We start from the raw sequence: 18,258 nt of genomic DNA, 5'->3' as shown, positions 1-18,258 counted from the left end.
ATTTGGCTACATAGAAACAGAGCAAAGAAGAAACAATGACTCTAACTGGAGATTGCATATAGAATGCAAAATTGTATTCTAACCCTCCCAATAGGGAAACAGCACAAAAGGGGGAGTAGGGTTTGAGCACATCATGCTCTATCAGGTGAAATAAAGACTTGCTACTCTAGGTTTCAAGCATCCCAGGCACATTTGTAACAAGAAATAGGACGGTGTGATAGGCCCCTAATAGCAAAAAAGCCATAGAGTCAAGCTGTCGGAATACAGAGTTCAGATGCCGCCAGGCACTTTTCGAAGAAACTATACTCTGGAAGCAGCCTGTGCTGTTTAGAAGGCTGGGGGTATGACAGACAGCTAACTGGAGGGGCACCCGAGGAGGCAAGCGCATTGCCAATGATGCAAAACAAAGCAGAGTCCTCATCCTGTCACATCAGAGGCTCAGATGCACAAACCTTGGAATCTTTGTGTGTCTGTGGATAGGAATGTCCCTCAGTGTTCAGCCATGAAGCTGACATGCCACAAATCGGTGTCTGTGGCAACTTATTTAACCGACTGTACTCTACTAGATTGGCTGTGCCCCTTACGGTTCTTCTGTGTCCGGGTAAGAAAATAAAAGTAAGTGTTTCCTAGGCTTCTCGACTGGAGTTTGAAATAGAAGTTCTAAAAAAACCCATAAATAAGCCTATTCCCTAAATCCTTGGTGGAAATTCCTAAAAGACCTAAAAAAAAACCCAGACACCGTTTTTGTTTTCATAAGGATCTAGCATATTTCAAAATACCCAAGAGGTCAGCTTAATCTTGTTAACTGAAATCGCTGAGATCCAAATGAAAATTCTGGCCACGAACCCCAAATTTCTCCGCAATAACTGCCTGTTAACAACAGTGAATTTTACTACCATGGCACCAATAAGCTTCATTTTTCTAGTATAACAAAACACCTGAAACTTGTGAGAGTCTTCCAAAGTCTAAGCCACTCGGCATCACGCGCTGCTAGATTTGCTTCCACCATCACCAACCACCCCCCTGAATTCGAGCCTACCATCTCACAATTTGGGGTACTGATCCCACACAACAGAGAGACAACGTGTGAATGGCTCTGCAGAGTCCATTCCTGTTCCTGGAAAAAGAACCAAAAGCACACATCTGCCTGACCATGAGTCAGGAATATCACTTTTGTGGTGGAGCCCATTTCTGCTGTGACCAATCCACAACGAACACACTCACGACACAGGCGACCACCACAGAGGTAGGTATTCCAGAGCAAGCTTTCCCAGGCTCGGGTCCACTTAGCAAGGTCATCAACGGTCTTCTCGGTGAAAGCAATTTTTTTTTAGACTCTTTACGATGACATTAAGTCTTAAGGGCAAAACCCACAGAAACAATGCCACACCACGTAAAAGTCACCTGAGTTTCAGTCTGGGTGATTCAGTTATAACCAAACTAAAAAGGAAATAAACTTTCAGGGGCAATTGACAGGAACCACAGCGATGCGATGAACTTGCCCCCATCGTAATGATGATCTTGAGCAGGGCGCGCTCCAGGACCATAGGAGCCGGTTACATACTATGTCCCACTCCACTTATGTAACTGGAAGATCTCCGGCGAAGGGGGGCGGGGAGGATGGGAGGGCGCTCATATTCTGAGGCCACGGAACCCCCCAAAGACCCTGGGGGCGCACTCCCACCGAAGAGCCTCTGGTGCTCCCTGACACGCAGTCCCCTACCTACGGCTCCTGATGGGAACTATAACCGCCTCTTTATGATGAGTTGTGGGACCAGGAACACAATGTCTAGTCCCTTTGGTGGGTGGGCAATAATTCCCACCTACTTGCTCCTGCTAGAAAGAAAAGGAGATGGTGGACCGACTCGCTCGCAGTGGGGGCAGAAAGTCATGGAATGGGCGAGAAGGAGGGGGAGGCAAAGCCTGGAGATGGGGGTGAGAGCGCAGGAGCCCTTGTGGCGCACTCTCCCGACGGGAGGCGGACTGCGCACGCGCGCCGGTGGGGGGGCCGAGTAACGGCAGAGGGGGCGCGCGAGGGAGGGAGAGGGGAGAGCGCGATCCAGGGAGAGGCCGGGGCGGCGGGCGCGCGACGACGCCGCGGTCCCGAAGCCCCGAGAAGGGCACGACGCGCGCGCAGCCCCGACAGGCAAAACCCCGGCGACAGGGGCGCCCGCGGGCCCGGGGGCCGGGATGCGCGCCGGAGGCGGGAGGGAGGGGGGCGCCAAGCGAAGGCTGCCCTGGGAGACCGCGCCGAGGACGGTCACCGCGAGTGCGGGTGACGGGCCGAGGGGGGAGCCGTCACCGGTGGCGGCGGGAGGGGGAGGGTAGAGAGGAGGGACGCCATCCGCCAGCCGTGTCGCCCGACCCCGCGGGCCCCTCCCGCGCCACGTCCCGCCCCTACCCTCCGCCCCCCGGCAAGGGTCCCCGCCCGCGGCCACGGCGGTCCCACTCACAGTCTCTCCTCCTCGCCTCCTCCTCCTCCTCCGCTCGGCGCGGCAGCGGCGGCGGCGGCCATTTTCCGGACGGCTTTTACCACAGCCCTCTCTCTGAGAGGAGGGAGCGCGCGCGCCGCCGACGCCGGGACCCCGCACGGCCGACGTCGCGCCCCGCCCTCCCGGCCGGCCTGCGCGCTGCTGCACCTGCGCGCCCGCGCCCCGCCCCCGGCGCCGCCGCGAGCCCGCCCGCCATTGGGTGCGGCGGCCAGGGTGGGGCGGGGCCTCGGCGACGACGCTACCAATTGGTTGGGGTTTGTGTCCGTTCCGGCCAGGGAAAAGGGGGTGGAAACCGTGTCAAGCTCCCGATTGGTTGCCGTCGACCGTCATTTGGGGAAAAGAGGCGGCTTGGGCGCGGAGGGGCAGGTTTAGTGGGAGGAATTTGAATATTAAGGATTAATAGGCCCTTGCGGATGCTGGGGCAAGTAAAGGCCTAGGCTTCGCACGTCTTTTTGCGTGGCCCTTCCGGGCCGTTGACCCTCTGTACACAAACGCGCAAACTGCGCTGCCATAAGAGTTTCACCGCACCCGCATTTTCTCAATATCGTCACCTTCAGTAGAAGCAGCAAAGTTGCCTGCCCTGGAGCCTGACGTTGTTCCAGACGAGGGACCTTCGAGGGACCTTCGTTTCAGGGGCCTACCTATTGCATTCTTTCATCTGAGCCCGCCTCTCGTAGGATCAAGGAATAAATAACAAATCACAGCCCTGGCCTTCCTGAAACTCTGGTCGGAGGAGACGGTGCATGCCAGGACTGCACCGAGACCTGTCATTTTATCAGATGGTTTGCTGGAGGTGTGGCGAAGGGGCATTGGGAGCACAAAGGAAGCAGCACTTAGCTCTGCCAGGAGGGGAGAGGGAAGACTTCCTAGAGGAGCTGATTTGGGAGCTAAGATCCAGCAATTCTGTGTCAGAAAAAAATATTTAAGACTATGAGAAAAGTTTTATCTAATGGGGTGTTCAGGACAGGACTATTTCTCAAGGCAACCTTACTCGGATTCCAGCCATCATCCAATCAATCCAATGCTCCTTGTACTAGTTCTGTGCTTAACAAGGAATCTTCTAGTTCTGCTTCTTCCCCCCGCCCCCACTTCATTTATTAAATACCTGCTATATGCCAGGTTCTGGACTCACGGTACTGAACAAGACTGTAAACTAACATTCTTGTGGCAAAGATTTATACTAAACATATAATACAATAAATAAGTATATATAATATAATGTTACATAATGATAAGGGCTTTGAGACAGATAAAACAAGGGTGAAGGAGGAGCTATCTAGATATCTGTAGGCTTTTGCCCTCATTTTATTCCCCCATATGGATATCTGAGGAGAGATATCTATTTGGCAAGTTGAAAGGCCCTGCGGAGATACTATGCCTGGAATATTGGGGAGAAACCTTATGTGGCTAGAGAATGGTAGGGTGCACAGTTGAAGAGGCAGCTAGAGCCACCATGGGAACTGGGATCTTCTGAGATGAGAAGCCTTGGGAGGATTTTGAAGTGAGTGTTAACATCATCAGATCTATGTTGTACGTGCCGTGTGGAGAACTTCCATGGAGGGACAAAACTAGGAGGAAAAGCCCAGTCAGGATGCCCTGACAACAGTCTAGGACAGGTGATCGTGGCAGTAACTAGGGTGGTGGCAGGGGAGGTTCTGCAAAGTTGTGAGAGTCAAGCTATATTTTTAAAATTGGGCAGAAAAGATTGGATGTGGAGTATAGAGAAAGAGAGGAAACAGGGATGATTCCTGAATTTTTCACTGAGCAACTGAATGAACCGGTGCCTTTCACTATGATGGGAAAAACTGTAGGAAAAACACATTTTTGGAGGTATAGACCAAGAGTCCTGTTTTGGCCGTGTTAAGCTTGGAGCGCCCATTAGATGTGCAAGGGGAGATGTTGAGTAGGCGTTTGGGTTATTAACAAGTTCAGCATCCAACTCAAGAAGCTATCAAAGAAACAGCAGAGTAAACCTGGAGAAAATAGAAGGAAGAAAAATAAGGATGAGTAGAAATCCATGAAACAGAAAGAAATGATAGGATTGAGAACACCAGAAGCTGATTCTTTGAAAAGCTGGGGGAAAGAGCCAACCCTTTAACAGTCTAGGTATAAAGAGAGAAAAGTCAAATTATATTAGAAATGAAAAAGAGACGTAACCACAAATACAACAGCTTATACAACAGATAATAGATAAAACATACATTTTTAAAAGGATATTATGAACAACTGTATGTCGGAAAATTGGAAAGCATAAACAAAATGAATAAATTCCTGGAAAAGCACAGATTACCAAAACTGACTCTAGAAACATAACACCTGGATAGACCCTCTATAACCACAAAGAAATTGACTATATACCATATTGTAAAAATCTACCCCCTGCCAAAAAAAAAGAAAAAGAAAAACAATGAGCTCAGAGAGCTTTACAGATGAATTCTACCAAATTGTTAATGAATGGGTAATTCCAACCATACACTGAGGAAAAAACCTCGAAACTTATTTTATGAGACTAATGTAACTACTATAATGAGCCAATGAAAGTGTGCCACAGGATGTGTAAGTACATGTAAAAATTCTAGCCAAATAAACAGAATCCAGTGGAATATAATGATATAACCAAGTTGAGATTTATCCTAAGAATGCAAGGATGGTTTAAAATTAGAAAATCAACCTTAAGAGATTTAAGGGGAACAAATTATATGATTATTTCAATAGATACAGGAAAAGTGTTCAGTACAAGTGTAAAATATGACTACTTACGAGAAAAACAACAACCTAGACAGCTCTGAATAGAAGGCAGCTTCCTCAATCTGATCAAAGGTATCTATTAAAAAACTTAGCGTAAACATCATATTTAATGGTGTTAAGTGGGAAAAAAGCAAGAAACAGAACAGGAGCTATGGTGCAACATCATTCATGTAAAATAAAACACATGTATCCTCCTCTGATTCTCTTTTAAACCCCATCCTTTGTGTTTCACTGTGAGGAGAAAGAGCCATTAGACCTCGTAGAGAAAGACCTCAGCAAGTAATAAAAATCTGGAAAATGTGGGGTGCCCAGGGGGCTCAGTTGGTTAAGTATCCGACTCTTGATTTTGGCTCATGTCATGATCTCAAGGTTCGTGAGGTCGAGCTCCACATCAGGCTCTGCTCTGACAGTGCGGAGCCTGCTTGGAATTCTCTCTCTCTCCCTCTCTCTCTCCTCCCCCCCAACTCATGCCCTCTCTCTCTCTCACTCACTCAAAACAAATATTTTGGAAAAGCTGGAAAATGTAATTAAAGATTCAACTCACTCTGGCTACAAAAATTATAAAACAGCTGGGAATGAACTTAAGAAATGCCAAAAACCTATATTTATTTATTTTTTTTTCAGTATATGAAATTTATTGTCAAATTGGTTTCCATACAACACCCAGTGCTCATCCCAAAAGGTGCCCTCCTCAATACCCATCACCCACCCTCCCCTCCCTCCCACCCCCCATCAACCCCCAGTTTGTTCTCAGTTTTTAACAGTCTCTTATGCTTTGGCTCTCTCCCCCTCTAACCTCTTTTTTTTTTCCTTCCCCTCCCCCATGGGTTTCTGTTAAGTTTCTCAGGATCCACATAAGAGTGACACCATATGGTATCTGTCTTTCTCTGTATGGCTTATTTCACTTAGCATCACACTCTCCAGTTTCATCCACGTTGCTACAAAAGGCCATATTTCGTTCTTTCTCATTGCCACGTAGTATTCCATTGTGTATATAAACCACAATTTCTTTATCCATTCATCAGTTGATGGACATTTAGGCTCTTTCCATAATTTTGCTATTGTTGAGAGTGCTGCTATAAACATTGGGGTCCAAGTGCCCCTATGCATCAGTACTCCTGTATCCCTTGGATAAATTCCTAGCAGTGCTATTGCTGGGTCATAGGGTAGGTCTATTTTTAATTTTCTGAGGAACCTCCACACTGCTTTCCAGAGCGGCTGCACCAATTTGCATTCCCACCAACAGTGCAAGAGGGTTCCTGTTTCTCCACATCCTCTCCAGCATCTATAGTCTCCTGATTTCTTCATTTTGGCCACTCTGACTGGCGTGAGGTGGTATCTGAGTGTGGTTTTGATTTGTATTTCCCTGATAAGGAGCAACGTTGAACATCTTTTCATGTGCCTGTTGGTCATCCGGATGTCTTCTTTAGAGAAGTGTCTATTCATGTTTTCTCAAAAACCTATATTTAAAAGCTATAACACTTTACCGAAAAACATAAAAGAAGACCTGAAAAAAAAAAAAAAAAGAAAGAAACTATCATACTCCTAGAAGGAGGTTGACATAATAAAGATGTCAATTTTGTTGAACCATTCATTTATGCATTTTTATTTGGTGATGTTTATAACAGTACCCTAAACCTAATTTGAGAGACACTGGATGTCATTAGTTTATTATAAAAGAGAGCCATGAAAATTATCTACCTGATGAAAGATTTCACAAATTCACTGGAATGGGCAGCTTCACTTGATGCCATTTCGATAATTACGTATTTCAGTCTCCATTCTTGCCAAGACTGTCTCCATCTCTAAATAAGAACCACTTGGGTGCCTTCACATTCTGGGAGAACTTGATCTCCAACTTTCATACCAACTGCTTGAATCTCTCCACCCTTTCCTTCAGGGCACTCCTTCAGAGCCCTAGCCAACGACCGTTGCTTGCAAGACTTTTCCTTGAGATTTTTCTGGAAGCACAATGCCTCCTTTAGTTACAGTTTTGGCTGCACTCCTTTCAACCAAAAGCCGGTCAAAGAGGGGAAGAAACTCTCTAAATGCCTGTCCTGCTTTGACTCCAGCCGCCACAGCGCGAACTCTGCTTTGGAGCTGCCGCCGCAAGAAGGTGTCAATTCTTCAGGAATTAATCTGGAAATTTTTTTCCCAAGTCAAAATCAAGGAGTTTTTGTGGACTGGAGCAAGTTCACTCAAGATTGGGAAGAGTAAGTGTACAAGACTAGAAGTCAAGACATTTTTTAAAGAGAAAACCAATGAAGAGGGTCTTGCTAAATACCTTAGTTTCAATAAATGAGGCTTAAATAATCCAAATGCACTTTTACCATTGAAAAGTAGAAAAATATACTAGAGTTTTCAGTATACACTTGTGGGGGGGGGGGCGCCTGGGTGGCTCAGTTGGCTACACGCCCGACTCCTGATTCCGGCTCAGGTCGTGATCTCACAGTTTGTGGGTTCCAGCCCTGCATCGGGCTCTGCGCTGGCAATGCGGAGCCTGCTTGGGATTCTCTCCCCCTCTCTCTCTGCCCCTTCCCATCTCTCACGTGTGTGTGTGTGCTTGCGTGCTCTCTCTCTCTCTCTCTCTCTCTCAAAATAAATAAACAAACTTAAAAAAAAATATTCACTGGAAGAACTAAAAATGTGTCATTTAAAACATTGGGTTAGACTATTTTTTAAATGGGTGCCCTCAAAATTCAGACTGTACAAGATAAAAACCAGGAAAACACAGTATGAATAGCAGTTGACAGAAAAACAACAACCAGAAGGATTTTATCGATAAAACAGACAGAGCACCAACTTCTACTCAACCTGTCTAAAAATCCCTTGAACTGATAAGATTGTATATATTTTTTAAAAAGGAAATGCAAAATGACACTGGAAAATAAGAAGGGTAAAAACAGACAGTCCAGAGGTTTAGAGCTAGCATCTCAGATGATACCACAAAAAAAATTGAAAACATAAATTTGTTTCAAGTACTATGGGACATTTCCCAAAGTTACTTATGAATTAGACTCCTCAAACCAAAAGTCTCAGTCAATTTCAAACTATAGAAAGCGTGCAGTCCAGTCTCTGGCAACAATAGAATAAAATGAAAACTCAGAAACAAAAGAATGGGCAAAAGTAAAACAAAACAAAACGAAACGAAAAACCACTCTCTGCTTGGAAGTGTTAAGACAGACTTCAAAATAGCTCTCTGGTTAAAGGGGAAACAGAAACCAAAATGATAAGCTCTTCAGAAACGACCAACTGTGACAGTTCCACGTATTAAAACCTAAGCCGTGTGGCCAAAATGGTCATCTAGAAGAAGTTAATAACCTTAACTACCTGTACTAGAAAATAGGAAAAAAGGCCAGGAATGAATAGACTTCGATACATCATGGTCACTCTCGTGCGTGCCCACACGCAGAGTTTTTCCTTCTTGACCCAAAGAAACTCGCTATAAGAACAGTATTGAGGTACAGAAAGAAATAAACCCATCAAAGTGAAGAGAGTGTGGCGAAGACAGGAGGTTCTCCACAATGGGCAGATTTCAAGTTTTTTGGAAAGCAGGTAGGCATTAGTTGAAAGAAATAGGCGGAAAAAATCGAGCCTAGCATATGTGATAAGGGAGCTACAGAAGACGTGGGAGCGAGTTCGCCGGATGTAAGACCAGAGAGTAGGCTCTGAATCGGCGGGCCTGTGGTACAAGGGCAAAATCAAAATCAATGGGACCAGAGAGTGGGAACGTCCCCTCCTCCTCTCTACCGGATAGCCGGGCTGACAGCTGGCGGAGGCCCGCAGGAAAAATACCCGACAGTTCTCTAAAGAGTTTGAATGAAATGTCTGTAGAGAGCCAGGGCTGCCAGCATGGATGTTGGCAACTCCTGGGCAATTTTCTCCTCATTCTAGCATTTGCAGAATGCGAACACGCTTCTTTGGCTCCCCGTCCTACACAGAAGAGTCGTAGCAGGAAAAACACACCTATTTGCCCTAAAGCAGATTAAATCCAAAATAGCTACCCAGCCCTTCTTTATTAAATTTAAATCAGCCATGAAGGAGCATCAGAAATTTTAAGGTCTTCAACATTAAAAATAACCAAGTATAAGGGCACCTGGGTGGCCCAGTCGGCTGAGCATCCAACTTCAGCTCAGGTCGTGATCTCGCAGTTTGTGAGTTCGAGGCCCACGTCGGGGACTGTCAGTGTGGAGCCCACTTCGGAATCTCTGCTCCTCCCCTGTGCTCTCTCTCTCTCTCTTTTCAAAAATAAATAAAATTATTATTTTTTTAAATCAAGTATAATCTGTAGGGGAAAATGAGCTCAGAGGAACCCCAGAAAATGCAGGGAACATATGGAAAAATTTAAATTTAATTAGCATATTCAGAGAACTGAAAGAAACTATCGTATCCACAAAACAAGAATAGAATAGTATGTGAAAGGAGCAGAAAACAAAGGGTGCCTGGATAGCTCAGTCGGTTAAGCGCCCGACTTTGGCTCAGGTCATGATCTCACAGTTCATGGGTTTGAGCCCCACACCGGGCTCTGTGTTGACAGCTCAGAGTCTGGAGCCTGCTTCGGGTTCTATGTCTCCCTTTCTCTCTGCCCCACCCCCGCTTGCACTCTGCCTCTCTTTGTCTCTCAAAAATGAATAAACGTTAAAAAAAAAGTTTTTTTAAAGGAGTGGAGAACAAGAAAGAATTATTGGAAATTAAATGTGATTATTGGAGTTCAAGTTCCAGTAGAAATATCAAAAGGCAAAACTGAAGAAATCTCCCAGGAAATAGAACAAAACAACACAGATGAAAAAAATATGAGAGGAAACATAAGGACTTCAAAGAATGATCTAGGAAGTCCAGCAGACAACTAACAAGAGTTCTTGTAAGATAAAACTGAGAAAAAAAGAACAGGAATCAGAATAAGTCACCTCAGACTTCATTACAACACTGGATGATAAAAGACAATAGGGCAACACGTTTTAAAAAGATAATAGGTAATAGGGTGATGCTTTCAAAATTCCAAGAGAAAATGATTTTCAATTTAGAATTCCAGCCAAAATATCCATCAAGTGTGACAATGGAATTAAAATATTTTTAGATACGGAAGGGCTAAGAAAACTCACCTCCCAAATACACTTTCTTAGGAATCTACTTGAGGATGTTCTCCAGCAACACAAGGGTGGAAGCCAAGAAAAAGGAAAATGTGGGATCCACAAAACAGTGGATCTAATCCAGGACCACAGTGATAGGAAATACTGGAGATGCCAACTGGGCAGAAGGCCTGATTGGCAATCAGCATGGATTGGACTAGGAGAATGGCAGGCCCTGGGAGAGAGGACTCCAAGAATTGAAAAAAGAGCGTGTGTATGTGAACTCAACGTATTAGCTGTTGCGATTGGGAGTTGGAAGAAAATTGAATGCGACGATGGTAATTAGTACAAGAAAATAAGGAAAAACAACTAGAAACAGCCCTAGAAACAGGATAAAAAAGAACTTACGAGGAATTTACAATCAAAATAGGAAAGAAAGCAAAACATATTATAAGTTTACCGACCGATGGTGCGTAAGAAGAGACAAATAACTCGATGCTGAAACAAGTCTTTCCTGATGGCCCAGGGCTCACCAAATTTGACTTATACAAGGGAAATGGAATCCTAGCATGTCTCTTCTTCAGCTGGCATCAAAATATATTTCTGGGAATGCCAGCTGGTGCAGCCACTCTGGAAAACAGTATGCAGGTTCCTCAAAAAATTAAAAATAGAACTACCCTATGACCCAGCAATGGCACTAGGCATTTATCCACGGGATATGGGTGTGCTGTTTCGAAGGGATACAGGCACCCCCGTGTTTATGCAGCACTATCAGCAATAGCCAAAGTATGGAAAGAGCCCAAATGTCCCTCGATGGATGGGTGGAGAAAGAAGATGTGGTCTATATAGACAATGGAGTACGACTCGGCCATCAAAAAGAATGAAATCTTGCCATTTGCAACTACGTGGATGGAACTGGAGGCTATTATGCTAAGTGAAATTAGTCAGTCAGAGAAAGACAAGTGTCATATGACTTCACTCATAGGAGGACTTTAAGAGACAAAACAGATGAACACGAGGGAAGGGAAACAAAAATCACATAAAAACAGGGAGGGGGACAACACAGAAGAGACTCACAAATATGGAGAACAAACTGAGGGTTACTGGAGGGGGTGTGGGAGGGGGGATGGGCTAAATGGGGAAGGGGCACTAAGGAACCTACTCCTGAAATCATTGTTGCACTAGATGCTAACTAATTGGGATGTACCTTTTAAAAAATAAAAAATTACATTAAAATATATATATTTACATAAACATCATAACGTGCATTTGTGTCTTTGGTTTTCACCTGGTAGAGTCAGCCTATGCACGAAACGCAGAACGACAGGCTTGTGTGGCAGGATGGGACACGGCCCCCTTCTCCTTATGTGTAGCGTGAAGGGTTGACTCAGCAGGCCCGTGTGCTCCTGAGAGAGGCCTTGGGGAACCCCTGCCGCATCAGATTCGACAGTCATACTGCTCTCTTTAGTTGTTTGTAAGTATAAATAATACACTCGAACCTCCCGTGCTGTTAACTTTCAATAGAAATGTATCTTTGACCACTCGTCAGCAGCCTCGCTTTACCTTTGCGCTGTCGGAGCTAACATTTACGTGTCATCCCCGATACAGGTGAAAAGATAATCTCCGAGAAGTAAGAGAGTGGAGGGAAGGGGAACAGAAACATTGGGCTCTGAAGGGGTCCGAGAAGTGATGCCCATTGTTTCCCCGAGTGTCATGGAACGTGACAATACGATTCTAGGGCTCATTGGAGTAACTCTGCAAGATGGGCCACAGAAACAGTGACTCGACGTGTTGATGAGACAGCACAGCTCTGCTACTGAAAGAGGCAAGTGATCAGTGGGACTGAGAGCTGCCCCGAAGAGACCCAGACACCCTCGGGACAGGTGCCCCTTTCCCCCTGTTTGTAGAGCCCTGCTTAGATTCTGGCTTCCGCTCTTGTGTGCCTCAGGAAGAAACCCTGCTGTGGGAAACTGTGGTGGCCACTAAGCTGGCTCCGGCCCGTGGTAAGTTCCGGGAAGTCCTCCGGGGCCTTCTGGGAAGCCACAGCCCCTCTGCTCCTCCTGGGCTGGGTTGGGTCCGGAGGTGACTTCTGAAGCAGTGGTGATAGCTCACTGAGGCATCAAGGATGTCTTTAGGAGAACTTTCTCTGTGGTTAAGGGTTCCCCTGTGGTTAAGTGTTCTGTTGCCTACATCACAAGTTGTTTGTGACCCTGGGGGGCTTATGGCCCTTCTGTGAGGTCTTGGAGGGATTAGAGACTTCCTCGGTATCTGTTATTTCCCAGTTTGGGCTTTTAATTTCGTTTTCTTTTTTTTTTAATTAAAAAAATGTTAATATTTATTCATTTTTGAGAGAGAGAGAGACAGACAGACAGACAGACAGCACGAGCTGGGGAGGGCAGAGAGAGAGGGAGACACAGAATCCGAAGCAGGCTCCGGGCTCCAGGCTCAGAGCTATCAGCACAGAGCCCGACGTGGGGCCCAAACTCTCGAACCCTTGAGATCATGACCTGAGCCGAAATCCAGAGGTGGAGGCTTAACCGACTGAGCCACCCAGGCTCCCCTAATTTTGTTTTCTTTTGTATTTTTTTTTTTTACCCCTTATGTAGGTTGGCTACTGTTTTATCTTTTTGTCTTGTTTTTGGGTTCTCAAAGAACCAGTTTTGAGATTATCAGTTCTCTGGTTTCTCTGTGTACCAGCTCAGTACTTTCTGTTCTCATCATTCCTGTTTTCTAGGCATTTGGCAAGTTTTCTTTGACTTTTTTTAACGAAAGATTTTTTTTTAAGGGAGTTAAAAAAATTTTTTTTAATGTTTATTCATTCTTTGAGAGACATAGAGAAAGCCTGGGTGGGGGAGGGGCACAGAATCGGAAGCAGGTTCCAGGCTCTGAGCTGTCAGCACAGAGCCCAACGCGGGGCTCAAACCCATGAACCGTGAGATCATGACCTGAGCCGAAGTCAGACGCTCAACTGAGCCACTCAGGCGCCCCTTAAAGGGAGCTTTAAATTCTAAAGGTAGGCTTCTGTTATGTTTTCCATTTTAGTTGCTAACATTCTATTCCAACAATGTGTTCATATTCTTTTCTGTTTTTTGAAATGTCTTCAGGACCCTTTCTGGCTTAGTATGCGGTCAGTGGTTCGTCTCTCCCTTCCCTCTGCCAAGATGCCCAGCATGGGCTTTTCCTTATTGTGGTCTCAAACTGGCTATTTTAGGCATTAAGGTCCTCCCAGGAAAACAGAAACCACTTCAAGTGAGGGCATTGAATGCCAGGAAAGGGTCACCTAGGACTACTGGGAGGTTAATGTGCAGGCAGCTTAGAGATCCACCTGGGTAGGAGGTCACTGCCATTCCTAGGGTGGAATCAAGGAGGGCTCCTGGTGAGAGCTGCAGCTGCCGCCCCTGAGACAAAGAGGAAGACCGTCCCCTTCCTCCTCCTCTCTCGTCTTGCTCATGCCTTCCATGATCAATCCCTGCCGGAAACCGGCTAAGCCCCAAGCCTGGGAAGGGCCGGCAGCAAGGCCTCTCCCCACAGGGTGAGGGAGAGGTGAGCAGCGGATCTCAGGACAAGCAGGCCCATGGGTGAACTTTAAAAGCCTAGGAAGTGGGGGCGCCTGGGTGGCTCAGCCGGTTAGGCATCCAACTCTTGGTTTCAGCTCAGGTCACGATCTCATGGCTCATGGGTTCGAGCCCCGCATCGGACTTACACTGACAGCATGGAGCCTGCTTGGGATTCTGTCTCCCTCTCTCTCCACACCCACCCCCGCACACACACGCTTTCTCTCTCTCTCTCTCTCTCTCTCTCTCTCAATAAATAAATAAATGAAAGTCTAGGAAGTAAGTACACTCTTCCCTCCTCCTTCTCTGCCTGCTTCTCTGGCGAACTTTGTGTTTACGGTATTGCTTTCAGATCTTCTAGTGCTTTTATTTATGCCTTTAAATAATCCAGTCAAACCTTTACTATGCGACTGATCAACATTGAACGATATCTACTGACAAGGGCAACTTTTGTCGAGAGCTCAGGGCATCGGGGAATCTTTCTCCCACCTCTCCTCCCTCCATGCTTGCTTCCGTTCTCTGACTTCTCATTTCTGTACCCTCGCGGCTCTGTGTCTCGCGGTTCTCGGTCTTCACGGACAAATGTCCTGGCTCATTTGAACAGCCCGTGCACCGGCTGAACTCCTCAGAGACCGGTCTGCTCTCAGCTGCCTCTTTTTGAATCAATGGAAACAGCAACATTAGCTTCTGACAGAGGGGAATGCAGAGAATATTCAGTGGCACCCACACAGTCTCCGTGTATGTCAATAAAGGGAGCACGTTGCCATCAAGAAGCCACTGTAATGAATGCTTACGGACAGAGCAGGATTTCACTGAAGCAGAGCTTGCACAATTTGCTGGAAGTCCCTAAAGAAATGGGCGGAAGTAGGACAGTCCTATTCTTGGGGCAAAACAAAGAGAAGGACATAAGTTAGCATTTTGTATTCTTTTACGGGATGACGAGTCAGGTGGTCAGGAGGCAGACGACAGGAGTGAGGGGACGGTTTAGGCCAGAGACTTTACCGGGGCTTCCGCGAGGACGGCAAGGCGGGACAGGCCTAAGAGTCTAGAATTGACTGATTTGAATAGTCTCAGTAGGCCCTGGGCTATGGGGGGTGTCTCTAGTTGCCCGACACCCGACCCTGGGATGATTAAGGCAGAGGAACAGAGCCTGCTGTGCTGTAGGGGCCAGCTAGAGGCTGACCTGACCCGGATCAGCTAGTTTGCATACCACAGACACGCTCCTGGCTCGAGCTGAAGAATTGGCCGGCCATGGGAAGGGCAGTCTCTCCCCGGCCAGAAAGGGGTTTTTTTGTCTGTCCGTTTTCGGATGTCAAAACATCATAATACGCAGAAAATTTAAAAATCTTTCCAATATAGCTGGCTAACACTATAAATTTTTTTTAACGTTTATTTACTACTGAGAGACACAGACTGTGGGCAGCGGAGGGGGCGGAGAGAGGGGGAGACACAGAATCCGAAGCAGGCTCCAGGCCCTGAGCTTTCAGCACAGAGCCCAACGCGGGCTCGGACTCACAAACTGCAAGATCATGACCTGAGCCGAAGTCGGTCGCCTAACCAACGGGACCACCCAGGCGCCCCTACTGGCTAACACTATAATCTGTGACACTAGTTGTCTATGTAGCAAACTACGCGTCCCGAGTAAAATAGCGGCAGTGCTGGCCCGCGCTATGCCTTGGCTCTCCTTCCCTTCCGGGAACCTATTTCCCCCCAGTGTTATAGAGTCTGGACGCGTGTTAGCTTTCGTCCCCTGCACCGAAAAGTGAACGCCATGAGGACAGGGCTGCGCCTTGTCCTCTGCTCTCTCCGGGACCAGAGAAGTGCCTGGCCCACAGTCAGCGCTCAAATGTCAGGTGCCCTAGCAGATACATTCCCCAAACACACTTGCGTCCCTAATGCCTTTGTTGTCAGTGTCAAGAAGGAACTAGTAGCTTCATCAGACTTCTTCACTCTGCTGGCTCGGGTCTAGAAGGATGCACGGAGGGAGGGTTGCAAGTCTGGACAGGGTGACAGGGAAGGCTCACTTGGTAGAAAGGCACGAGAAGGTTGATGAATATAAAAGCTGAGTGATAAATAAGGAGAGGGCAACCACATCATTGGAGAGAAGCCGGACAGAGTTTCTGGGCCGGGGTCTGGCCTCACCTTCCCTGGGAGTTCTTTTCTGGGGAAGCCAGTGGGCAAGGTCATGAGTGACCACTGGGAAACAGGGCTCCCCGGATGGGCATCCGGCAGGGCTGGGATGGGGATCAAGGACCGCATATGTCTGTCTTTTTTGTGACACTTTTCCGATCTAGACTGGCCGCCCCAGACCTGGAACCTGTCTTCTGCCTTTAGATATCAGTGATAATTTGACTACTTTATAGAAGTCCCGGTTGGTAGTGATTTTCCTCCAGCATCTAGAAGGATGCACCTGTTTTCACCCACGTGCTGGGCATTCTGTGGGCCTTCAGTTCTGACAGAGTGGCTACAAGCTCAGTCCCACCCCAGTTCCCCGGAGAAGACATGGCTAACGCCGCACCTGGAGGCCCGGATCTGGGTGCGGAGGAGGGGTCTCCACTCTGAGCACCCAGGCTGGAGACATTCACAGGGTCTCCCTGTTCCAGGTAGAATTTCAGCACCCTCAGCAGGTGCAACAGGGCGGACATCCTTCAGAGGGATGAACGAGAAGGAAATCGCGATACACCCATGCAGGGGAATGCTACTCAACGACAACGTCAAAGTAATCATGCTAGCGAAAAGAAGCCAGACACAACAAGGGTCACACTGCACGATTCCATTTATTATAAAACCCTAGAAAAGACAAAGGAACACGTAGTGACAGAAAGCAGATCGGTGTTGCACGGGGATTGGGCTAAAGGGAGTGGTGAGAGGGGGGATTCACAGACCAGACGGGCACGAAGAAGCTTTCGGGGGGTTCTGGCTATGCTCATCATCCCGATTGTGGTGGTTTTACACGAGTAAACAAGTGTCAAAATGTGCCAAATTGTATACTTTAGACAACACACTTTGATGTATGTAAGTTCCATCCGAATAAAGCTGTTTGAAATACAGTGCATCAAATATACTGCACGGTTGAAAGGACAATCCTGAGGTACACAGCCGTGTCGCCACCTCGCAGCTGAATAAATCAACACCGCCAGGTGCCCGTCCACAGCTACCGGCTGTCACTCCGGCCTGTGCTGTTGTGATAGTCACTGCCTCGTATACATTAGTTCGTGTCTCTCTCCTTTCACTAACCTTTATGTTTATGTTATTAAATATAGCCACAGTTAATGGATTTTCATTCTTGTATGATATCCCTAACTTTTTTACGTTTATTTATTTTCAACAGACAGAGCGGGAGTGGGGCAGGGGCAGGGGGCGGGACACAGAATCCGAAGCAGGCTTCAGGCTCCGAGCTGTCAGCACAGAGCCCGACGCAGGGCTTGAACCCACAGACCGCGAGACCATGACCTGAGCCAAGTCGGACACTTAACCGACTAAGCCACCCGGGCGCCCCCTTTTAAAAATTTTTTTTAATGTTTGTTTATTTTCGAAAGGGAGAGAGAGACAGAGTGCAAGCAGGGGAGTAAACTTTAGAATCAGCTTGTTGTATTATGATTTTGATAGATACCGCATCGAATGTGTAATAAATCCACTTGGAGAAAATTGACACCTTTAAAGTATTGACGCTTCCAGTCCGGCCATGTATGTGTCTCATTTACTTAGGTCTTCTTCCTTAACGTCCCTCATTAAAGTTTTATAACTTCTCCCACAAAGGGCTTGCAAATCTTTTATAAATGTATTCCTAAGTATTTTTTTTTTTTAAAGTAGCCTTCATGCCTAGCGCAGAGTCCCAATGCAGGGCTTGAACTCACAACCCCGGGATTGGGACCTGAGCTGACATCAAGAGTCAGATGCTCAACCGACTGAGCCACCCGGGCGCCCCTATCTTGTGTGTTTTTTTTTAATGCTATTGCAGGGGCGCCTGGGAGGCTCAGTCGGTTGAGCACCCGACTTCAGCTCAGGTCACGATCTCGTGGTTCGTGAGTTGGAACCCCACATCAGGCCGTCTGCCGTCAGCACGGAGCCCGCTTCGGATCCTCTGTCTCCCTCTCTTTCTGCCCTTCCCCCGTTCATTCTCTCTCTCCACATTGAAAAAATATATAATGCTATTGCAAATGGTGTATTATTTTTTAAAATTTCATTTTTGAACTCTTTGCTCCCCATAGAAATATAAATAATTTTTATATATGGATTTTACATCCAGCGACCTTGTTACACTCTCCTCGTAAGTATAATAATTTATCTCTAGATTCTTTGGTGTATCGTAATACACATCAAATCACCGGTGAATAATGACAGCCTTCCCCCGCCTTTAGCTTTTACTTATTTTTCTTGCCCTGACTGGAACGG

General features: G+C 46.7%; 1 protein-coding gene and 1 pseudogene across 1 annotated transcript in view; both read right to left on the bottom strand.

Annotated features, from left to right (window-relative positions):
* Positions 1-2,604, bottom strand: part of MECP2 (methyl-CpG binding protein 2) — a 66,791-nt gene extending 64,187 nt beyond the window's left edge. Inside the window, exon 1 of the mRNA XM_081794044.1 lies at positions 2,454-2,604. Within this exon, the coding sequence (XP_081650170.1) occupies positions 2,454-2,515 (62 nt within the window). The 5' untranslated portion in view covers positions 2,516-2,604. The remainder of the gene's footprint in view (positions 1-2,453) is intronic.
* Positions 2,605-6,960: 4,356 nt separating this feature from the next.
* On the bottom strand, positions 6,961-16,508 carry LOC145714437 (10 kDa heat shock protein, mitochondrial pseudogene; annotated as a pseudogene).
* Between the last annotated feature and the right edge of the window lie 1,750 nt (positions 16,509-18,258).

The sequence above is a fragment of the Panthera onca genome, chromosome X (genome assembly GCF_046562875.1).
Source record: "Panthera onca isolate mPanOnc1 chromosome X, mPanOnc1 haplotype 2, whole genome shotgun sequence".
NCBI classification, from domain to species: Eukaryota; Metazoa; Chordata; class Mammalia; order Carnivora; family Felidae; genus Panthera; species Panthera onca.
This window is presented reverse-complemented; position numbering and strand designations above follow the sequence as displayed.